A 23,150-nucleotide genomic window follows, 5' to 3' on the forward strand; every position below is an offset into this window, starting at 1 on the left:
AAGGAGATAACTAGGTTCAAAATCAAAAGGAAGAGCACAGCTTTGCAGGATTTCAGGCAGCTCATACTACCTTTATTTTCTCCTGAGCTAGGCCTAACCACAGCTAAGAACCTGGTCCCTACCCAGTGAGGCATTGCCTCTGCTGCAACGAGTTGCAACCCAAGGCTCCTGACGGCTCCTCTTCTCACAAAGCACGTCGGCCCCGCTGCGATCTGAGCCTGTCGGTCACTATGACTCCTTAGCTACTGTCCCCCTTGAAGCCATCTCCCAGAGGGGATTTTAAGGCACAGGGGCTGAAGCAGCATTCATCGCATCCAGAAACATTTCTTCTTATATCACAGTATTAGTTCATAACCTGGTGGATGCTGGCATCCTGTTACACCAGGTGCACGTGAAAAAGTACAGACTTCCCTTCTAAACAGGTTATTAGCACAAAGTATAAAGAATCAGCTTGACAAACACCAATTAAATGAAACCTAGAACTCCTGCTGGCGATCCAGCTTGCTGAGGAAAACCAGCAGTCACAAGCCAGCAGAGGACACATGAAATATTGCAGTGCTGCGTGGGCCCAGCCACCAGCTCCTGCCAGAAGCCACCCCATGCCCCCAGCCCATGCAGACGAACACACGGAGCTGTTACACGGCCAACAGCAGAGGTGAGCAGGAACCAAGCAAGCTGCCATGCGCCAGGAAGTCTCCGATAAAGCAGGTAAGTGAGTAGTGCACAGTAAGAGAAAAACAAAGTGCTGAGTGCTCTTGCATTTCAGCATTGATTTGTTGGTATCTGCCTGGGCACTTTGAACTGCAATCTCCATGTAAAAGCAATGTTTACTCCTTCAGCATTCAGAAAAAGAATTATGCGAAGTAGCATTAATCCTGTTTTCAAAACACAGGATTTGAAAGAGCAGGTGGTAAGGACTGAACCTCTCCCTCCTTAATACCCAGGGGTACTCCCATGATTTAGTGACTGAATTACTTGTGCTTTCAAGCTGGAGGTCACCAGGTGACGTTCTGGTCTCTTGAAGCAGGAAGGCTGCAGAGGATGCATGCCAGCATCAAATACAACCTGCTCCTACTACCAAGGTACGCAGCCAAAACGTGCCCTGATCCCACTGCGCTCTGTGGTGTGCCGGGTGCTATGGGGAGCTACGTTGCCACTTGAAGGCTGATGAAGAGTTTTGGCCACCTCAGCCATGAATCTCCCTGCTGTACGTTTGGCACGAGCTGCAGAGGACACTTGCTCTCAGTACCTTTCATGCAGCCAGAGCTAGCACTAGCGACCACGAGCTCACGCCCTGGTCCCCCTCCAGGATCTGATGGGTGCATGAGCAGTGGGGTGCTGCGTGCCTGCCCCAAGGGTACCCAGGCACAAAGGCAGCCTCCTCCAGGCAGGGAAATGGATGTCCCTTTGTCCCCCATGTTCCTTTCACCCACTACAACATGACACAGAGCCAGTCTCTCCTTAGAGGATTTCCAGAGAGCTCCTGTCACTCTCTGTGCTTCCTCACTGTCAGAACAAGCCCCTTCCAGATACCTGAATGCCTCCAGTTCCTGCTATCAATGAAGAATTAGGAAAATTGTTTGAATTGCACTGGACATTGGACTTATGGACCATTCTCAAAATGTTTCTCCACCACATCTGCCTTCATCTGTCTGCAAGGACTATGGATATTTACCCCAAGACCAAGGGTTTTATGGATCTCATTTTGGAGTGATTTTCATTTTTGCCATAGTTGCTGTGCACAGCTTTCCACGGGGGAGAAGCCGTATTTCAAGACATTTTCTGTCTTAGAAGAAATCCAGTCTTGTAGCTACGCTGTGAGCAATGCCTGTTTTGCTGAGGTTCAGAGCAGACGTTCAAGTTGGTGCTGTGGGACCTGGCTCGGGATGCCAAGAGCACACACTTCGCAACAGTCCAAGAAGCACAAGCTGAGAGATGCCACCCCCATACAACAGCCCGCTGAGCTCAGCGATGCCTCACTGGAGACATCTGTTACTCCCCAGTGAACTTTACTGCTGTAGTACTACCGTAATGCCAAAAATACATTGATTTAAAGTGCTTACTTTATTGCCACTCTCTGAGAGCACTGTGTCCTGCTGAGTGTCAGTCTCCATGGGGCTACTGAGCAATACATCCTCTTCTACACTAGCACTTGCCTCCCCCATTGTCCTCCCAGAAATTGTCATTTGTGGAGGCTGCCCAAATTTTATATTCTTGGCCAACTGTTGCTGAAAAACAAAAGGAAGGAAAAAAAAAAAGGTATTTATATTATGAGCAAAACAAATCAAGTCTAGCACGTGCCTGTTCTCCACATGGAAGCTGCACAGAAATACTCAGGACAACTTCTGGCTCTGGACAACAACAACAAAAATTAACTTGAGGCTCACGTTGCTGCAACATGACAGCCATCCCATCTCCATTCTCCCCACAAAGTGACCACGGTCAGGAATTCACTGCATCACTTCTCATTTTGGGTGATCAGCTTGAGCTCTCACCAGTGCTGCCAACTTCTGCAAATTTATTGTGAATTTTGCAACATTCCTTCTGTTTTCTTAATCTGTGTCTCAGGTTAAGGCTTTGATTATAAAAGCTAATTACCAAGCCTTACTGCCATAAAGAAATGATAACATCATGATCCACCTGTACCCTGAGAAGTTAAAACTACCCCAAAAGGCAGCTTCTTTCTTCTCTAGCCCCCAAACCCTGTATGCCACGCAACTGTAGTTTTTAAAGATATCCTAATTGTGAGGACCAGTTTTAAGTTTTAATATCTTAAGGATCTGGCATAACTCTGTGCTAGGGGAGGCAAATTCTCAAAGGAGAGAAAACCCAGCTTCTTTTAGATGCTTGCTGTCAAGGAACAGTGCACAAACTCGTGTAAGTTCATGCTCATATGCACTGCCCCATCACCAGCCTTTACACGAGAAAAGTTTATGCACAGAAGATACAGTAAACCAAAAGATAAAGGAGCTTTCCCATCATTTACTTTCTTTGTTGAAGTAATCTTTTCTCTAGGGTTACAAGAAAGTACTCCTGAATTATATCAAGGATAAGGTAAGCAAAATAAGTAGCATATAATATCTATCCTCTGGTGGGATGAATTGGGCAAGTTGCAGCTCTGGCTACTGCAGACACATGTACCATGCAGTCTTTGAAAGCGAAGTTTTTAGTAACAGTGAAGAAATTCTCTTGAAGAAGGAATAAATAGGAGTAAGGAACACTTAATGATAGATTTTCTTCCTGAAATATTTCAGCAAATCATTTTCAGTTAGGAAGGAAGGGAGCAAGTAGTTATTTTCCTGCCTTACTATCTTTCAAAGACAGAAAATTCTCCAGAGACCTCGCATCTCTGGCTTTCATTACTGCAAACACCTACAGCTCAGTGGTGCTCAATTCAACTGTGCAACATTCAGTGTGAATGTCAGGTACCTGCACGGACCCATGATACGAGTTTGACTGAGAAATACGGAAGATTAGAGGAGGTATCACAAAAAACAAGGGCATGTCTTATTTCCATACCGCAGAATCATCAACGTAGCTCAGGTGAACAGCTGCCAAGGGAAGACACCCTTTAATAGCAGGAGGTAGACTCTAAAAGGATTCAGGTCAGAGCAGTCTTACTTTCATCATCACTCAGTGGACTTAAATTTTACGCATATTAACCACAAAACATTACCTTAGTATTTTGATACAGAAACCTGGTAAAATACATGCAGAGACTCCTCAGAATCAGGTTACTGAATTAGAATAGTTTATGTCCACTTGAATTTTGATGGAAAATGATTAAATTCATCTAGTACAGCATTCTGAAACAGTGGGCAGTTTTGTATAGTGGAGGTTTATTCCCACCTAGATTACTGCCGGTGCACCCATCATTTAATAGCAAGGGTTGCACAAAATTCTTCAAGGTTTTCATGTTATAAATGCAGCTCTCTGACTTGAAGTCTTAAAAGTTTCCGCTGTGCAAATGGGAGCTGGAGAGAGCAAACATGCCTGTATTCAGTAGTGTGAAGGCTGTGACCGTGCTCTGTTCCTGCAGCTCCTCTGACACCAGTAGAAACCAGCTCCAGAACAGATTCTTAATTTGATAACATATTGTATAAATTGAGGCTGCTCTTTGCTTCATCTTAAAGTCATATTCCTAGACAGGAAAAATGCTGTAAAAATGTACATTTGTTTTTAAATGCTGTTTTCCTGTTGTTTCCAGGAAATATAATATTGCCAATATTTCTGGACTGTACACAGTTATTTAAATTACTTTGAAGTTTAAATAGATTTATTTGCTCAGACTTGCATAAATCACTTTGAAGACTGAAAAAAAAATTGAGTAGCCCTCACATTCCTTATAGGACAGAAGGCTCTTTTTTTTTTGCATTTATTTATTGACTTTGTGGAGAAAAAAAAAAGAATAAACTCGATTAATAGTTTTCCACTGGCCAGTTGCTTTCAGTACTCTGCAATCTCCAAAACTGATACTGAATACTGAATGTCTAAGTCTCAAATAGCTTATTGTTACCACTAAGCAAATTTATTCTGACTGCTTTCAAAGAACGACATAAAATGTGCTCCTTATTCTTTTTGAAAACGTATTTGTACTGTAACTGTGGTGCAGTTATCCTCTCAAGTTCGTACACATACATTCTCTACCTGGTCAATTATAAAAACAAACAAACAAACAAAAAAACAAATTGCATCATCCCTGAAAGAAAAAAAATGCACAAATTTTACTTGAAAGAATAAACACAAATATTGCAATCCAGAAATGGAGAGATACATATATTTAAGCTTCAAGGCCATTGAAAAGAGACCATGTTCCCTGAAAAGAAGGGAGTTAGAGACATATTCATGGACACAGAAGAACTATAAACCCTTCCTTACTTGAGAATTCCCTCTACTGAGGGCATGTGGGTGTCCGAGAAGGATTATTTGCAACTCCGGTTGTTAGCAGTTGCAGGCGTGACATTTTGTTGTTCTACCATTGTGCAGTCACAAGATGCTTAAATATTCCTTGGAAATGCCCACAGATGCATATTGGTCTCAGTTAAACGTACCTGGTCTCTTCTGGTTTGTGCAAAAGGCTTGTAGTTCAGCAGCCAGAAATCACCATCCTGTACCCCAGTCTCATCAGTCAGAAACAGAAGGAAAGAGACGAACACCTCCTGTCTGTACCTTCCACTTCAGTCCTACCAGCCCCAAGGCGGGTGGGTATTTCCACGGGACTTAGACATCGTTCACAGTACAGCTACCACGCGTGACCATGAAACGGGTTGGTGGGACCAAACACACACACACGGGAGCTTCTGAACCGGATCATCAAACTGCTCCAGCACAGGCTCATCTCATCCCCACGTTTTCTGAGATTAAAGTGAGGGGCAGGGCTGCGCATGGGACATTGCCGCTGCCACCACCTCGTGCCTGCAGGACAGGAACCCCCCGGCTGGGGCTGCTGCCCACTGGATGCCCCCTCCTCTTCCTGCTTGCCCTTGCCCGCCAGCCAGCTTTACAGATGGGAGACGTGGCCTTGGCCCTTCGACCTGACTGCCACGGGCAGGAACAGACCCTTACAGGCTGCAAGGGGCAGGAGGTCTGCTGCCACGATGGGTGAGAACAGAACAGTATTTAGCAAAACCGCAGCCCTGGGGTTATGGTCTCACTGCTCTAAGATATTCAGTGCTGCAGCTGTAAATAACGTATTCGTCTAATAAAGGCAAAGAAATATTGGGAATTTAGAAAAAAATTAAACATTTGCACTCATCCCATTTAAAAATCTTCCTCGGTAACTGGACCGTGACACAGACCCACTTATTTCATGCCAAATAATTTGCTATAACATGCAGTTTAACTGACATCTTTACACCAGCTTAACATTAATGACTTCAGAAATAAAATTCCCAAGAGAAATTGCTCTGCATTACTTGGTGCCTGCAGAGAATTAAAAAGCTTCAACCTTCAAAGCACTCTTTGTGTTTGCATAGGAAATGCCACAGAATAAACCTTCCATATTAACCGGCAGTGAGCCCAGATTGGGCTGTGCATCTCCTCTTTCACTCGGATTTGGCTCCTCTTCTGTGTACATGCCTGCCTGCATGCATGTTGGAGTCAGCCCCCTGAAACCACATCATTCTTATTAAGGCTCTGTGCCTGGGGTGAATCCAAAACCAGATCCTGAGAGCTACTTTCTCTGTTCCATTTAAAATCAATAAAATAGTACCATTTTAACTGGTTCTATTTGAACAATTCTTAGAATAAGTGCTGATGATATTTTGCCTTCAGCTCAAATACCTGTTTTTCATGTCTGTCTGCAATGCCCACAGATATAAATAAGTTACGGTTTGTAGCTATATGTTATTGTGAAATCATGAGTTCATCAATAGTACTTGTCCTAGGAACAGTCACAACACTGAAATACCTCTTGGCCCTCTACAGTCTATCACAGTGACCCCAAAAATCAAATGACTCAGGAACGTATAAGAACAGGGTGAGCCCATACAAAGATTTCTCTTAAAAATGCTCCAATGATTTGTGGCATCTGAGCACTTCTGGGTCAACAGTAATTTGGGAACTTTTATGAATGTGTCGTTGCTTTTTGAGCTTTTATAAATATTTCGGCAACAACACTGCGCGACAAGGAGCTGTACAGTCCAGCTATGCATAAAGAAATATTTGTTTTGGATTGGAAATGGAACTAGCTTCAACTGATGCTCCTATGTTCTCACACTGCGACAGACTGAGTAATTGTCCTCTATTCACTTTCCCAACTCCATTCATGAATTCACACATCTCTATCATATTCTCTCCCTTGTCATTTCTTTCCTAGGCTGAAGAAACTCTTTACCTAATTGTTCATTTTATGGAAATGAGTCCACCTCTTTATCCATACAAGAAAATCTGCAGCATATCTGAACAGGCAAAACACCTTACATACGCTTTTTTTTTTTCCCAAGAGAAAATAAAATGGAAAGCACCAAGTTATTTTGGTATAATGGGAGACTATAGCAAGTAAATAAAATGTAAAATTAACAGGATAAACCTAGTGAAAGGGAGGAAACAAAGAATTATTACCACAGGTATTGGATATAATACTCAGGGAAAGAACTATTCCACTCTCCATTGCTGGAGCAGCATGCCTGCTTTGGGACATTACAGTTCAAGGAAGATTTTTGGGGAGTCTAAAATGGAAGAACGGTAAAGAATCAAACCGTATATGAAATGGCAGAGGATCCGTTGAGATCCTATGTATTTGCAGCAAATCCAGACGCAAATGAATATTTCAGTATGAAGTAGTAATGGATCACTTATAGATGTGCACGTGTTAAGAGCAAGTCCTTCTGGAGAAGCCTGAAGACACCTAGAGGATCTGTGGTATTCATCACCTGAGTCTCCCCTGACAGTGCACCAAAACTACGGGGGACTGCAGGAAAGCAGAAGAGGGACTCTGTCAGGGAGTGAGTGACGGGACAAGGGGTAGTGGCTTTAAACTGAAAGAGGGTAGGTTTACATTAGGTATGAGGAAGCAATTCTTCACTCAGAGGGTGGTGAGACACTAGCACAAGTTGCCCAGAGAAGCTGTGGGTGCCCCATCCCTGGAGGTGCTCAAGGCCAGGCTGGATGGGGCTTTCGGCAGCCTGGTCTGGTGGGAGGTATCCCTGCCCATGGCAGGGGGATGGGACTGGGTGGGCTTTAAGGTCCCTTCCAACCCAAACCATGTGATTCTGTGATCCTAAAAGCAAAGCAGATAAAAGGAAAACAGAAGCTAATTTTCCAGGGTGTAATATGATTATAAGAAAAAGGGGGTGTGCCTCAGAAATACAAGAATGATTAGGAAAAGGTGATAAATTCAGTTTATAAAGGGAAAACAACTGTCAAATTTGAAGAAAATAATTAGGATGCAGCGGTACTAGAAAATATTGGCACCAATGAAATGAATTGTAAGAAATACAAAGCTGGGCAGTCACTCAGTGAAAACTCATTCCCAGTTCCATAAAACGAAGAGCATCAAGTTAAACGATAATAGCTCTGAGGTTTAACAAGCAGCTTTGTAGCCTTGTTGAGATCTGGACAATATAAAACACAAAGAGCAATGGGAACGTCTGGCAGAATGCAGATGTGCAATGCACAGCAGGGGAAACACTGGCTTGATCATTAGCTATGATATGTTAATGACTACAAGAAAGGGTTCCAAAAGTGAACAGCCATCAGGTCTGACAGCAAAAAGAAAAAAATAAATCAGAATTTGACCAAGAAGTCTGGATTCCCAAAACATGTTTTTGTCATAATTAAGCACGGTGCAATAAATGGTGTTTTACAGCAGATGATTTGTTTGTTTTAAAGCACATGGCCACATGAAACAGAAAAAATATAGCCCAGCAGCTCCTAGATGCAATAAGCCATAAACTATACTCAACCTTTAGCATTTCTTGCAGCCAACCGCCGCTGCCTGCGGGATGCCAGATGACCCAAGGTACGCTCAGTGAAGGCAGGAGGCAGAGAACAAGCTGTCCTCCTGTCTGCAGCAGTGCCACGCTGCAGCATTTGTGCAGCAAAGGGGAGATAGTGGCACAGATGCACCAAGATCAAAACACTCAAACCAAGCTTCCATTTTACTTGGTGAAGCTTCTGGTGGTTCTGAAACAAGAACTGTCCTTTGCTCATTTTTTTTTTTTTTTTTTTAACCTTTTCTGGCAAATAGCAGCAGCAAGAACAACAATCACAGCTGCAAAATGTGAGGAGGTTGATCTAACATACCTTGAAGAAAGGAAAAATAAAACACCAGCCTATGAAAGGCAAGCCCATAAAGACAAGCTCCCAGAGTTTCTTTCAGACTTGCCCTGATACACCACTAGATTTAGGCTTTAACCACTCCTGAGGTCTCATTCACAGCCTTGCACAAGAAGCAGAGCACCAGTCCCTGAGGAGCTAAATGCATTATCAGTAACAGGGTACCGGAGCTCTGTGGGGGCAGGTTCATGCTGGCTTTTTACACTGCATCTTAGAAACTAGGTAATGGTAAACCTCAGCAGATCCAAAGTAGGAGGAAAAGACTGCTTTTACAACAATAGATGGCTTAACCAACACAAAGTAGCAGCTTCAGGATACACAAAGCCTATCTGACGTTAAAAAGAAGCCAGGCTTTTCTCAGCCAGGCTTCCAGGACGCAGTAAAACCTTAGAACATGACCAAATCTGTTTATGGAGAGCCTGATAAGATGAATGCTGCCAATCTGAAAATCAATAAAAAGAAATGAGAGCTGTTCCAGAAAGAACCAGTTTACCTTGAACACACAATCAAGCAGGAATAATTTCTACAATAAGAAACCGAACCAGTGCACGCTCTGGCCACCTGCCCAGGCTGATACATTGAACCAGTCTTGCACCATTTTTTGTGGGTTCATCAAGACTCCAGAGATGGCAGAAATGCAAAAGGTGAGAATGGGGAAATAACGTTTCGAGAACCTTTACTGTATCTCCATCCACAAATTCCTGAAAATGGATAAAATCTACAGAGCTTTTGGTCTCTACTTAGAATATGGCAAGTTCAGAGTCAGCACTGGGCTCTGAATCCTGGCAACACTCCTTTACCAAGGAGCATTTTGCCATGCAAAAAAAAAAAAAGATGAGGTGCGAGGTGGTAACTGCATAAAACCTTCAGAATTAACTGGTTAGACCTGGGACCCAACCCTAAGGTCAACCTAAAAACATGCAACAGGATTTTGGCATGATCTTGTCCTAAAATTCAGGGAACAGCTGTGGAAATCATGGTTGGGGAAATGAGGACAGTCATGTCCTGGACAGCAGATTTTACAGATGCAGGATGTGGCCCCCAGGCTCATTTATAAGGAACCTTTGTGTAGGGTTATGAAAAAGAAAAATATCCATGGACATTTAGATTGATACATAACTTCTGCATAAGATGTAAATAGCTGAAAGAGTCATTTACAATATATTATGCATTTTCTTTCTGTTTGCATGGGTTGACTCTGGATGTCACCATTACCAGCAGAGTGGGAAAAACTGCATCAGGGATGTTGTTCCAGGCTGAGTTGCAAGAAGAAAAGGTATTCAGAGAAAAGCTAACATACTGAAGCCCAGACAACAGATTCAACAGGTAGGGAGGGCACAGCTCCCTGCTGAAGTCAGTGGTCTTTGTGTCCCAAGGACACTCAAGCATTCTGCAGGTCAGTTCCAGCTACCTCACATCTTTGCCCAGAGCCAGTAGTCATTTAAAATATGATGACTTCTAGCCCAGCAAGTAGTGTGCGTTGATTCTACCTGACCCGGGGAAATTTAAGCTGAAAAAACAGCACAGAGAAATTGGAGCTGTCCTAGTGTGGTTTCTGCTTCAAAGTTTATCCATAGTCAGCACAGTCAGCGCCACTCGGTGCTGTGTCAGCTGATAGCACTGTGCAGGAAAAAGGAACAATTACATCCTGGAAGTCTCCTTAGCCTACCATGCAAGATATCTCCCTCACCAGGAAAGATGGATCCAGACTGGGTGCTGTGGAGGTAAAAGAAGTCACTACTATTTTACTTGTTGTCTACAGGGTAATGACACTCACACATCATTAAAAATTTACCAGCGCTTTGACAGAGCGTGCCAGCAATCCCGAGCAATAAACTGAGAGGTGCTTCTGAAGGACAGCTCTGTCAAGGTCTAGATAAGCATAAGCTTGAATCTTACAGACATAAAAAACAAGTAAAGCAAAAAATTAGGTAGAGCACTAATGGGACAGAATTCTGGAAAGCAAGGGAAAGCAGGTCATGTGAAGCTCTTTCAAAGCAAATACCCAACTGAATTGGGTATGTAGCTACGAATCGACTGTTTGCTTTGGAGAGTTAAATGTATCTGCCTTTCCTGAGAACCACTCAAAGACCAGGGAGGAAAAGACTGAGGAAAAATGCAGTAAGTACAAAACAATAATGAAATGAGCTTTGCTAAGAAGTCTCACTTTGTATGTCATTCATTGTCACCTGAACCCCAATTCTTATTATTATTTTTCCACTCAGTGCCACATCTGTAGGTCTCAGACATAAGGATCAGACATGCTAACACCATGAGTTCAATTCATATGAGTTCCACAAGATGCAGACATGTATGCAGGTTTGCTTGCAGCGTCCCTGTCGTACCTTTCAAGACCAGAACCTAGACCTTCTGCAGGTTATCCAAATTGTCAATGTGGCTGTTGGCCAGACAACTTACATGGCTGAGAAACAGCCCCCAGGCCACTGAACAAGCAACCCACCTTTATTCACACTTAACATGTTCTGGAGCTCCAGAAAACATTTTCCACCACACTTTAAATTAATTTTCCCCCACTTGTAATTTCTTACCTGCAGTGTTTTGACTTTTCCTAAAACGTTCTCCTGTGACATTGCTTGGACGGTCTGTTCGCTCTCTGTTCTCCCATCAGGTATAAAAATACTGTCATGGGAGAAAGCTCGACTGCCCATATAATAATGGGAAGACCTGGAAAAACAGGTAATAAGTACAACAATCAATTTATGAGAGTGGCCCTTCATATCATAGCTGCACAGCTGTACAGATTTTCCCTCCCTCCTGTCCATATGAGAGCTTTGAACGTTCTCAGAAGAGAGATATCCAAACATTTTCTGTTATCAAAAGATTAATGATTCCTTTGTGTGCAGTTTTCCTCCTTGGAAGAACATTAAGTGAGAAGTTTTTAATAGGAAGGTTGAAAAAGTTCAATCAATTTTCCTTAGAAGGCCCAGGGCTAAATAGAACTTTTAGGATACAGGGTAGATGATGATGCATACATTACCAGACTCCATATTTAAAAAAAATATTATAATTAAAAATATATAAAATAACTGCTTAGCCGGACTAAGGTTCAAAATACAGACAGCAGGTCCAAAGCAAAAGTAAGCACTCAAACACAGAAGGAGGTAATACACTGTTGAGCTCATTACGTACCCATTTCTATCACCATGAGCGTGGTCACACTGACAATGAAATGTTATCCTCAACCCACTGAATTACACAAAACATATTAGGTGGGTTTGATTGGCAACAAACAGTGAGACATACCTATGGGCGAGGAGCCCAAATGCCAAGGAAGGGAGTGCATCACAAATGACCTACTTATATGGCTGCTGTAAATCCACAGGCAAAGGGATTAAACCAAAAGTGTTTTAATTTACTAGAGATTTTAAAGGCTCTTCAAGAAAAGTGAGATTTTTTTTTTTTCTTTTAAAGGATGCTCTGAGTTATTTTAGTTTTTTGGGGGCAGCTTGGGGGAAAATATTTGAGTTTGAAAATTGCATTTTGTCCAGCCTAGAATATTTGATGGTAACTAGGAAGCCAGTGAAATACAAACATGACGAAAGTCACAGCAGAAGGAACTGAACAACTGAGAGGCCTTAGATCTCTTTTTAATAACCTATTGGCAACTCTACAGAAGCCATTTACAGCTTCAGTAAATTTACAGTCCAGAGAAGGAAAAACAAAACTTTTTTTTATACCAACCTAACCAAGACAACCTTTTAAATATGTTAGGAAACATTATAAAAGAAATTATTCAGCAAAATCAAGGAAGGTGGATCCTTCCAGAGAGAGGGGTAAGTAAAACATCATGAAAAACTAAACCCTTACATGTTTAAGAAAATCTGTATATTTCTCTTTTTCTCCATCTAAAAATGTGCCTGTAGTTTATAAAGTGTTCAGAATAGTTCTATTCATAATTTGAAAAATACCTCTGGAAAGTATTTAACACATATTCATCTCTCCCCCTCCCCCCAGTGGCGTGAACTTTTTTAAAAATAAAAATGATAATCTTTCTTACCAAGTATGAATTTTATATACGATTAAAATAACCCATATAATTGGTTAAATTATAAGATATTATTGACTTTTCTAACAAAATTTCTTACAGATAACCTGACAATAACAGAAAAAAGAGCTCCCCATAACCTCTCTGTCTCTCTAGTTTATATATAGAATAAGTTTGCATTTAAAATAAATCATCCAAGGTTTTGGGGAGAAGACACAGAGCTCGCTATATCACTTCATCCTCCACACAAGCATACTCAACTGTAAAATTATTTTTAATCCAAAAGTAATATTTGAACAACACGCTTCATTTAAAACAAACCAGCATGCAATCAAGCACAATCAAGCAAAGAGCTATTCAACATTTCACAGCATTTTTAGCCATCAAAGAGGGAAAACATTTAACTGATGCTGTATTTTATTCTAGATTTATTTATTTATTTATTTTAAATAAAAACCACAAGTTGATTGCCTACTAAGGGTAATACACCTTATTTTAGACACCTTTTATTAGAGGAAACCAGAACAGTATATTTTTAAACCTTCTTCTAAAAAGGGTCTGGACTGAATCATCCTGACTCAGCCCATACACAGAGCTATGGGAACACTGCATGGCCTTGGAATACATGACAGAAAGCTTCCTTGGCCACCCAGGAAGCAGCCCATCAACCAGAGTTTTTGAAATGCCCCTTAACCAGCGACAAAATCCTAGAAGGTCCGGCTTGCAAGATGAGCGGTGTGACATGAAGCTCACTGGGAGCTGGTTTTTAATACAACCATTTCGGCAAGTTTGAACTGAAAGCTCCAGCACTGCCTTCAACAGAGTAAAAGTCTGTGTATTCACAGAGCTCCCTCTGTGACCAAAACTGAGGGGAAGATGCAAATTTTGACAAACTGACCCGTGCCAACCGCTCCTTCATTTGCGTGGGTTGGTATGTGCAGAAGGCAAGGCCATGGGAATTTATAGTTTACCTTAGAGCAGAGAGATCTGCTGAAGACGCACAGCCCAGTTCATACTGTGCTCCCCACAGGATCCTCTCTCAAAGACTCTTCTAGCTGTGCTGTGGCACAGACACTTCCAGCTTTGTCCCACAGCTGCTCCTTGTGCATCTGGCACTTCTGCCCTTTGACTGACCAGTGGGCTGGCGTTCTCTTTACAGAGAAGTTTTGTTGCTGCACACTTGAAATTAAAACCGTTACGTTTATCTCTATACTCTCCCCTTTGAACTGAAGTGGGGTCACTAGCAGGTCCAAACTTCAGCAGCACATTTTGGTTTTATAGAGCTGATGCCAAACTTGTATTTTGAAAACTTTCGTTTTTAACTCACTACCAAAACAAACATACTCCAAATTGTCAGAACATGTGAAACAGTTTCATGAAACTCCACAGTGAATTAACGCAGGACCTCTCGTTACTGTATCCCCTCAAAACCAGGGGATATCCAAATCCAAATACTGGACATTTCAGAACTGCATATCTGAGAAATTTTGGCAGCCCCATCTCCAATAATCAGTAAAATGGCTTCATTTTTTTTTCTTAAATGTCTATCTAGGCTAAAGCACATTGGAAAAAGCATATTCATACATTGTAGTAACCCAGTTTCTTTTACAGGTGAGTCTAAATAGCATTTAAGGCAATTTCTAGGCTACTTCAACTTTCTGAAAGGTCTCTTATTTTATTCACTTGGAGCCTATGGTCCTTTCAAATCCTCCCAGCTGTGAGTTTGACAGATTAGATCACAAAGGTCCTTTTTCCACCCTTTTTTCCCCACTCTCCTCATGTTCTACTGTCAGAAAGACTGAATTCCTTTGAAGTCATCATACAATAGGAATAATTGAGCTTCCTTCACTGGTACTACCATTCTTATCTCCGAAGACTTTCTCAGAAGCCTTTACACAATTGGATCCTCTCAATCCACATCTACAGACTAGTACAGAAAGCCCTCCCTTCAATTAAAAGCCGTGTGTACACCAGAAACAGCTCTGGATAGATTCCCTGTGTGTCAGAGGCACGGGTTATAGCTGGAGCCAGTTGAAGTTGTTGCTCAGTTCCCAACTGCTGTATCACTTCCAAGAGATCTGGGAAAACAGGGGCATCAATTTATAAGCACTTGTGTTGATAACACTGACAGTGACACTTCTGAGGCTGTTTGTGCTGAAAATAATTGAATCACAATCTGACTCACTTCTAAACACCTGACTGAATTAAATAAATTACGGATGAGCTATTCCAAAATACAAAGCACGTATAGCAAATCCTTAAAGACTTGATTTCTGAAGATGGGTTACTACCTAAGTATTGTGCTCCAGTTTCACTTCCAATACACAAATTTTCAAAAGTCATTTTCATATAGTTGGAGCAAAGTTTGAATGTAAATTTCATTCATTCTCAAAGTTTTCTTTGCTACAGCTTTGTCCCCCTTCAGATTCCCGAAGACATGAAAAGAATATTCAACTTCTCAGCAAAACTAAGAGCACAGTTTTCACCTTTTGATTGTTAGGATGAAATACCTGCTACATTTTGAGAACGTACTAGGGGTTCTTTGATACACATGGCCTTTGGCACAAAGAATATACCAGAATATGCCTTTATCTTGAGGGTACCCCAAGAGGGTCCAGCAGTCCCAACCACTCCACAGGACTTCTACAACTAATGAGGACAGAACTGTCAAATAGGGGGGAAGAGAGCAAGATATGGAGGACCACAGCGCATCTTAACCACGGATGAGGACTTGACCATAACATGGGCTCTGAATCCAGGTCTCGCTATATTTAATTATAAAAACAGTTGCCTCAGGTGCATTTTGTCCCTAACTAGCTTTCTTCAGCTCAAAATGAATATGTTTCTCAGACTCTCTGTTTAACTCAGTGCTGAGTTAAATCATTCCTCTGGAAAGGGAGAACAACTTCTGATAGTATTTTAGACTTCTGGAAGAATCCCAGAAAACCACAGGTAAAACAGATAACATATATGTTGATAGCATCATAAACCTAATGTATCTATACATGAATTTGACTTGCAAAAAACTCTGTGCAGTAAATCCTCTTTCCATTACTCACTCTTGCTGAGGTGTCTGATCGCTAAGAAACCAGGAAATGTGAAACGAATGCTTCATGGCAGAATAGGACCACCCTGAGCCTACAAGAAAAGTCTTACTTCTCCTCCATGAAAACAGACAGAGATTTTTCTTCAGATGCCCATAAGTCATCCCTGGCTACGCACCTGTGTCTGTTTAGGATGGGATCTTACATCAGGTCTAGCTCCTCCACACAAGGACTGGGTGAGGTATTACCCTTTCTCCTTTTACCTTCCTCCCCATGCGTTCCTGTCACCTCTTTTGTGCCTGCTTAGTGGTTCATGTGAAACAATTGAAAGAACTGATTTGGGTGAATAAATAACTAGAGAAAACAAACAACAAAAAAACCCTCACAATTTCCTGGTTTGGCTGAGTGGAGATTGGCACAAGCACCTGTGCCAGCTGGGGGAGGCGTGCCCAGAGAGCTGCTGGAAAGAGTCGGATGACTGTAGCCTGGACTTCGATCCGTTTATACTGCTGTGGGACTGAACCTTTTAAGTACACCAGGGTATATACAGGGGTAATGCTGCACAGAATACAAGGCTAAGTTTACCTCATTTCCTCTGGAGCTACTTTTCTTCTCAAAGACAAATGTGCAATCTTCAGAAAGTTTTGCCAGCAGGTTAACACTCAGCTCTCAGCTCTTGCATAATCGTGCATCAATGCGTTACTGTGGTACAGAAACCTCGTATCACCAATTGCCTCTTCAGCATCTCATAAATGTTCCTCCCACTCTGATATTAAGAAGTTAGAAATAGAAATTGGAAAATAAGGGAAAGAAGGCGGTGTTCTGTTCTTCCCTGTTCATAGAGACTGACTCAAAAACAGTCTCATGACTTCCACTCTTCCAGATTTCCGATAGAAACCAGTTCCACAGAACGAACCACCAACTTTTTAACATATGGCCATTTTCAACTCTGTATACTTTGTGAATTTTTAAAGTAAGAACAAATGTGTTTTAGCCAGGTATTGACCCTTAATATAATCCCTTCAAAAACATCTGAGAGTCACCTCCCAGAACAGTGCTACAAGGAAATGACAGGCACAGCAATAGCTTGCCTTTACTTAATGCTTTGTTTTAAAAAAAGAAATCTGATTCCAACTCCTTTCCTCTCTCATGAATGTCCCCAGGGCAGCTAGAGATAAAAAACACAAATTGCATTTTTTAGTCATTCCAGAGATGCATTAATACTTTAATAGATGAAAATAGACTGTAATACTGAGCCGTATTTTTAGCTATTTTCTTTCATCTGTTTACGTTGTGCTGGAATGTGAGTTTTAGTTCTAAATAATGCCTGGATGGGGAATATTGTCTGTGCTGCAAGGGCTGTGAGTTACAACTGTGCTTAGACTGCATGTTACTCCACTGTTTTAACAAGCCCATAAACACGTTCCTTGCAAGCTGAACAGCCAAGAGGGAGATATTTCAGCAGGGTAGTTGAAGGATTCTTTCTCATAAAGTCAACTTAGGGATCATTTCTCTGCTCAGTCTAAAGATGTGTCCATGTCACCTTCAAAAGCTGCTGAACCTCAGGACACAAACTCTGAGGAAACTGCACAATCCCGTTAGTATAACCCACCAGAGTCCCACTGATGTCGAGGACCTGTTTTTACGGTGTCTGTTTAAGTAGCCCTGCTCATTTCAAAAGGCATCGTGCAACATTATGCTACACAAAGCTTCAGCATGGTGTCACCAGGAGACCTGTAACCTATGAACTTACCATAAATTATTCCTTAAAAGTAGGGATCGAGACTAGTTTTGAGTAGCTGATGCATCATTAATACATGCTACTAATGTAACCAACATCTTGAGCAGTAAGGGCACAGAAATTAATCTTGAGAAGCATCAGGGCCCTGAATGCCCTCATAAGCGTTAACATCCCTGACCAGCCTCACCTGGGACCTCTACCTACACACATGGGGTCTGGGAGCAATATTTGTGATCACACCTGGGGGCTTTGGTTGCTGCCTGAGCTGTGCTGGAGGAGTGCTGGCTCCAGCTCAGCCACAGCCATGTCTGGCCACGAAGGCCCTTGATCCACACCTCAGTTTGCAGACTGACTTCCTGGCTTATCCTGCCCTCTCACTGGGGGCCTACCTGCCTGGTGATCACTGGACCTGATCCTGACCTACAAACTGATTTCCTGGCTCAGCCTGGAACCTGTCCTATCATCCAGATATTGCCTTATCTGCACACTGGTTCAACTTGGCCACCATCCCACAATCTGTCCCTGCTATCCTTGCTTAGGTACTGTGGGACTGGGCCCAGGGCAGCAGGGCAGTGTACGTGATGGAAGAGGTGAAGACCAGAGTAGAAGTAGTTCTATTTTTCACCTCGGTAATTCTAAACTAGTCATGATCAGGGCTGAGGATGAAAGATAAGGAAAAAGAAGACAGAGGTGTCTTCTGAGGTGTCAGAGTGCTGCTAACATGAAGGCTCCAGGAGAAGGTGCACACCAAGCACCACTACTCCCAGGCATCCCACTGGAGACAGGAAAACACTCACAAGGGAAATCAGGAAACTGACAAAAGCCAATTGGAGTAATCAGGCTAATAAGAAAAGAAAAATTGCCCAATCAACAAAAAATGGATATGACAGAGGGAAGGCATTTTGGGAGCTCTTTGAAGGTGCTAGTAGGTAGAGATCAGTTTTTAACTGATAGTCTAGATTGCTTCATACAGAGCTGCCCACTGCTACATCCTGATGGAAATGTGTCAAAACAGTGGCAGGAATTGTCCAAGAAGGAACTGGGACACTCTACTGCACCCAAAACACAAGAGCTTGTGACTGTCCAGAGTCTGGTTATTTTCACGTTTAGTCAGCACCTTCATGTCATAGGGATTTATGAATGTATAAATATACTAAGAGCTAATAAACCAATACATTAAAGTTTTCTTATTCTTCCTATTTTGACAAAAGCAGATTCCTCTAAATTAGCAGTTATAGGTTGTTGGGTTTCTCTCCTCCCCACTCTCAAATTTAGAAATTCAACAGCTGAGCTGTTGGTGAATCATTTTCATGAGATCAAATGCTCTAATAGTCATGCAGGGAAAAAAATACACAGCCATTAAAAGCTTATATATTAGGCTTACAAATTTGAGTTGGAGGTAGAAGCAAAACTTTACTTTATGAAAATCTGAAAATATCATGAGCTGCTTCTGGAAATTTGGGGACAGACTGCATGCCTACAAGTACTTTGGTATGTCTGAAGAGTCTGCCTAAACGACACGCCGAATACAGACTGCCTGACCTTGGGATGAAATCCCTGGAGTGGCCTGGAGCAGGAACATGAACCTTTGTGTCCTGGTGACTGTCACCTGCACCAAATCTGGTCTGAACAGGTAGTAAAGGTCAACACTAAGAAAAGACGATGACAGTGCTTGTCCTACTTCTTTCACTATCCCCCCCAAAGTTATGTGAAGAGTACCTCCCATGTTAACTGCATCACCCATCAAAATGTTGTGGAAATGTGAGCTGCAAGGTGAACATCAGAGCAGGGGCTTGGCTTGCTCAAGAGGCAACATCAAGTCCAGAAAGAGACAGAACAGGTTCTCCCAATCATTAGTTTTTGCCTTATTTAATCAATCACCAGTCAATCACCAGTCAATCAATATTATTTTAAAGTACATGCCAAGTAATTACCTGAGCAATAATAAAGAGTCACTTGAGAAATGAGGAAAATACAATTACATTAATTTTTCAAGTCAGTCTCTATGACAACAAGAGTGAACGCCATTGATCAGCAGTTAGTAACCAAGGCCACATTTGACGCAGATGAGTTGTTCTCATTCACATGAAATGCAAAATTATAATTAAATATTCAGATGCTAAAATGGAGATATGAGAGATGAGTAACAGTGAATAAATGGTATCACACCCTAGACCTAACTTATATAATACTCTGCTATTGGAGGAGAAGACCACAATTACCTGCAGAAATTCCCAAGCTGAGCACACTGTTTACAAAGCCAGATGAATAATTTTGTTTTCTTTTAAGGAAATTGCCAGCTGGGAACAAGCACAGAAAGGGTGGCTGAGCACTGAACAAGCCTCTCCTATCTCTAACTTCTGTGAGAACAAGCACAAGAATACAGGTCCCATTCTGCACCCGCCAGAAGAACCTGCATTTTATTTGGAGGACTTACTCTCTCAAAGCTGTGATATTCCTGCTATCTGTGTATGCACAAACTCAATATAAACTGCACTCATAGGAACAAAGTTCACATAGGCTAAAAACAGACAATACTGAAAGCCCAATTAGTGCTGCTCCCCTCCCTTTTTTTTTCTTCCTTTTTTTTTGCTTTTTGTACTGAAGATAAAGGTTAAAAAGGGACTGAATCATTGTGGCTTTCTTGGCATCAGTTGTTGCCATCATTCCCTCCTTGTTTACAATGGAAATTGTAAACATTGTAAAATTACTCTTTGCTTAGTCCTCAGTCCATCAGTAAAGAATCTATGAAATGACTTCTCCTTATCCTTTACATCACTCTGGAACTCATCACTTGTTCCTACTTACTGTGGGCTTCTTTCTTAAATTTCAGTCCATCAAAGAGATCACGATTTATCCATGTAGATATCTCTATGCTTCCTGTCCTTTCTCTACTTGAAAATTTGTGCTTGTGCCATTTGTGCCCATTCAGGCACAAAATTGAAAAGTAACGTAAAGTTAAAATTTATCCTTTACAGGTCAAATACCTCTTAGGTAAATAATAACAGCTGTCTGGAATTGACTAAGATACCACAACTGAACTGACTGATCAAATCTTGATCAGATTATTTTCCCTCTCAAAATAAGTTGAATAAGGCCAGTAGTGATCAAGTTTCTAGAAGAGTTGTGCTGTGTAGACACCCTGTGTGTCCATCACTGGCGTTCTTTCCATCACTGCCCTTGGCCTCTCTGAAGTAGAGAGGAGCCAAATTTGCACTACAAAAAGCTGCTGACTGGGATGAAGCCACCAGCACCTTTCTACCTTCAGACTGTCTGTAGCATTTGGATGTAGGTGTAAGTGACCACTGACATGGCCCAACCCACAAGAACTCCGACAAAAATTATCTTTAGCAAATTGCTAACTGAAGGTCTCCTACGACAACAATAAAACACACTTTTTGTCCTCTCCCCAGACCTTCCTCTGCTCTTTTTGAACAGAGAGATTTACCCCTGGTGCTGGCAGCTGGATTGTCAGGAGAAATTAGGGAGATTTCTGCTCCTCTCAGGAGCCTGCCACTCACGCAGCTTGCAGCTCTGTGCAGATGTATGGCCTTGGCTCGCACTGCATCTTGGCTGTGTGTCCCAGTTTATCACCCTAGGGTGTCCCTCCTGGGAACTTCCAGTCACAAGCCATAAAACTCCTGACACAGCATGGGAACACAGCGTGCTCCCTGCCCCAGCTCTGGTCCATAAACCCTTTATTGCTTATTTTGCTTATCTATATGGTCTAATGATGAAACCTGTGCAAAATACTTGCCTTAAGCCTTAAATCTACATGAAGCATGTCTTCAAGTGCAGACACTGGGCAAATATCACCAAAAGTACACGAAGATTTTCCTTAGGTCCTGCAAATGTCCAGTTCACATCTCCAGATTTGAAGTGTCCTGACAAGATGTCAGGACAATTCTCAAGGAAAGATAATTCTGAAGTTCTACCAGTAAGACTGTCAGAAAACAAGCTTCATATTTGCAAGGGAATGCTTATGGCTTCCACAGTCATGGATGTGAAATAATGCAATTACACGATCACTGAATTATCTGATTAAGTGCAACAGGGATACACCTTGAAAAGCAAACAGCAAGGTTGTTTGCCAAAATGCGACATTTTCACGAAGCTAATACATTCCCAGAAACCACACTGCTTATGCACACAGTCCCCACAAGCAGAAAAGGAGCTGAATTCATTAGGTGAGCACTAACTGCTGCGCAGTTCTGCACAGCTCTATTAGGGCAAAGAGCTAGGTGATTCAGGTCCAGTCCCAACAGCGGTTCTTGCTGACTAAGGTTCAGCAAAAACTAGGCAAAGTTGTTTACAAGACAATAAATCTGTCACACCTTCTTCTTCACAGGCAGTACTCCACAGCATACAGAAAGAATTGAGATCTTTCAGTAATTCCTACTTAATTAAGATGACTCTATGAAGGTGATGTGAGAACAGTTTTATGGGGATTATGGGGAATTTGATGGGGATTTACAAATAAAGAGGCCGAATTTCATGGCCGGGCACATTCAACAGACTGAAGATTCCCAGGAGACTTTTCCCTGGAAGATCAATATTGCCACACTTGAGTTTTACAGAGCTGACAGGTTATTGCCACGTCCTTTGGAATATTGCACTCAGCCCAAGTAAAGGCATTGCCATAGCCTCTACAAGTAAAATGTAATTCCCCAGCTGCCTCTGCACGTTAACCCAGAACCACAAACTTTTCAGATCTTTCCTCACAATGCTTGCTTAGTGTCCTTCACGAAAAATAATACAACAAATACTAAATGTTATAAAATGTCTGACAGTCTCAGAACAGAAGCTTCTAGAGACTTCAGTGAAGCACCACAAATGCGATTTAACTTGTCATGTAATAAGCACTTCTATCTCCTAGCTCTTATGCTTAGGACAGAAAGTTAATGGATACAGTTTTAACTTTGTAAACTTGAGAAGGGCAATATAAGAGTAGGCAAAGGAATTCCAGTCTCTCAGAAGTCAGGGCAAGACACATTGCAGTAACAAACCTCCTGCCTGGGAACTGCAAAACAACACAGATGAATATAGGGGTTGAAGAGTGCATACATCAGGTTACCAAGAGTGTTATTTGCATCCGATGAGTCCAAGAAGTTGCTGTGAGAAGGGATGGACAGGCGGAGCTCCCAGCCTGCTTCCAACTCAGCTGGTGAAGCTACACCGCATGCAGATTACCTGAATTTCTCATGGTGTGTCTGCATCACCTGGTTGGTGCATTCTCCATTAGAGATTCAGGCACTTGCTCTGAGCAGGCCTGTAAGCCAATACAGCATGCAGTGAAATACTAGCTTAGGTCTCAGAAGCGATATTGATGTCTTATTTAGCCTACACTTACTTCTTTTCTTGTTTTTACCTTCCTGAAGCAGCTTACTTATCTTTTCAAAACAGCAAATCTCTCCTCCCCTAAACAAAAACTCCACGTGAAATATCTGCAAACAACAAATCAATGTACTTTACAGGCTAATTAAGAAATGTAGCTCCATTCAGGAAATGTAAACATCCCCCCCCCCTTTTTTTTTTTTTTTTTTTCAAAATTGGAACTTTTATTACTAGTATTTTTAAACAT

At 41.9% G+C, this 23,150-nt stretch overlaps 1 protein-coding gene across 7 annotated transcripts in view; it reads right to left on the reverse strand.

Annotated features, from left to right (window-relative positions):
- Positions 1–23,150, reverse strand: part of CRACD (capping protein inhibiting regulator of actin dynamics) — a 125,177-nt gene that overhangs the window by 15,932 nt on the left and 86,095 nt on the right. For 6 of the 7 annotated variants that reach the window (XM_040555231.1, XM_040555236.1, XM_040555235.1 and 3 more), the window contains 2 exons: positions 11,328–11,463; positions 2,064–2,228 (listed from right to left, as the gene is read on the reverse strand). In XM_040555231.1, the coding sequence (XP_040411165.1) occupies positions 2,064–2,228; positions 11,328–11,463 (301 nt within the window). The remainder of the gene's footprint in view (positions 1–2,063; positions 2,229–11,327; positions 11,464–23,150) is intronic. The other variant, XM_040555234.1, reaches the window with a different exon arrangement.

This window comes from Cygnus olor, chromosome 4 (genome assembly GCF_009769625.2).
Source record: "Cygnus olor isolate bCygOlo1 chromosome 4, bCygOlo1.pri.v2, whole genome shotgun sequence".
In the NCBI taxonomy this organism is placed as follows: domain Eukaryota; kingdom Metazoa; phylum Chordata; class Aves; order Anseriformes; family Anatidae; genus Cygnus; species Cygnus olor.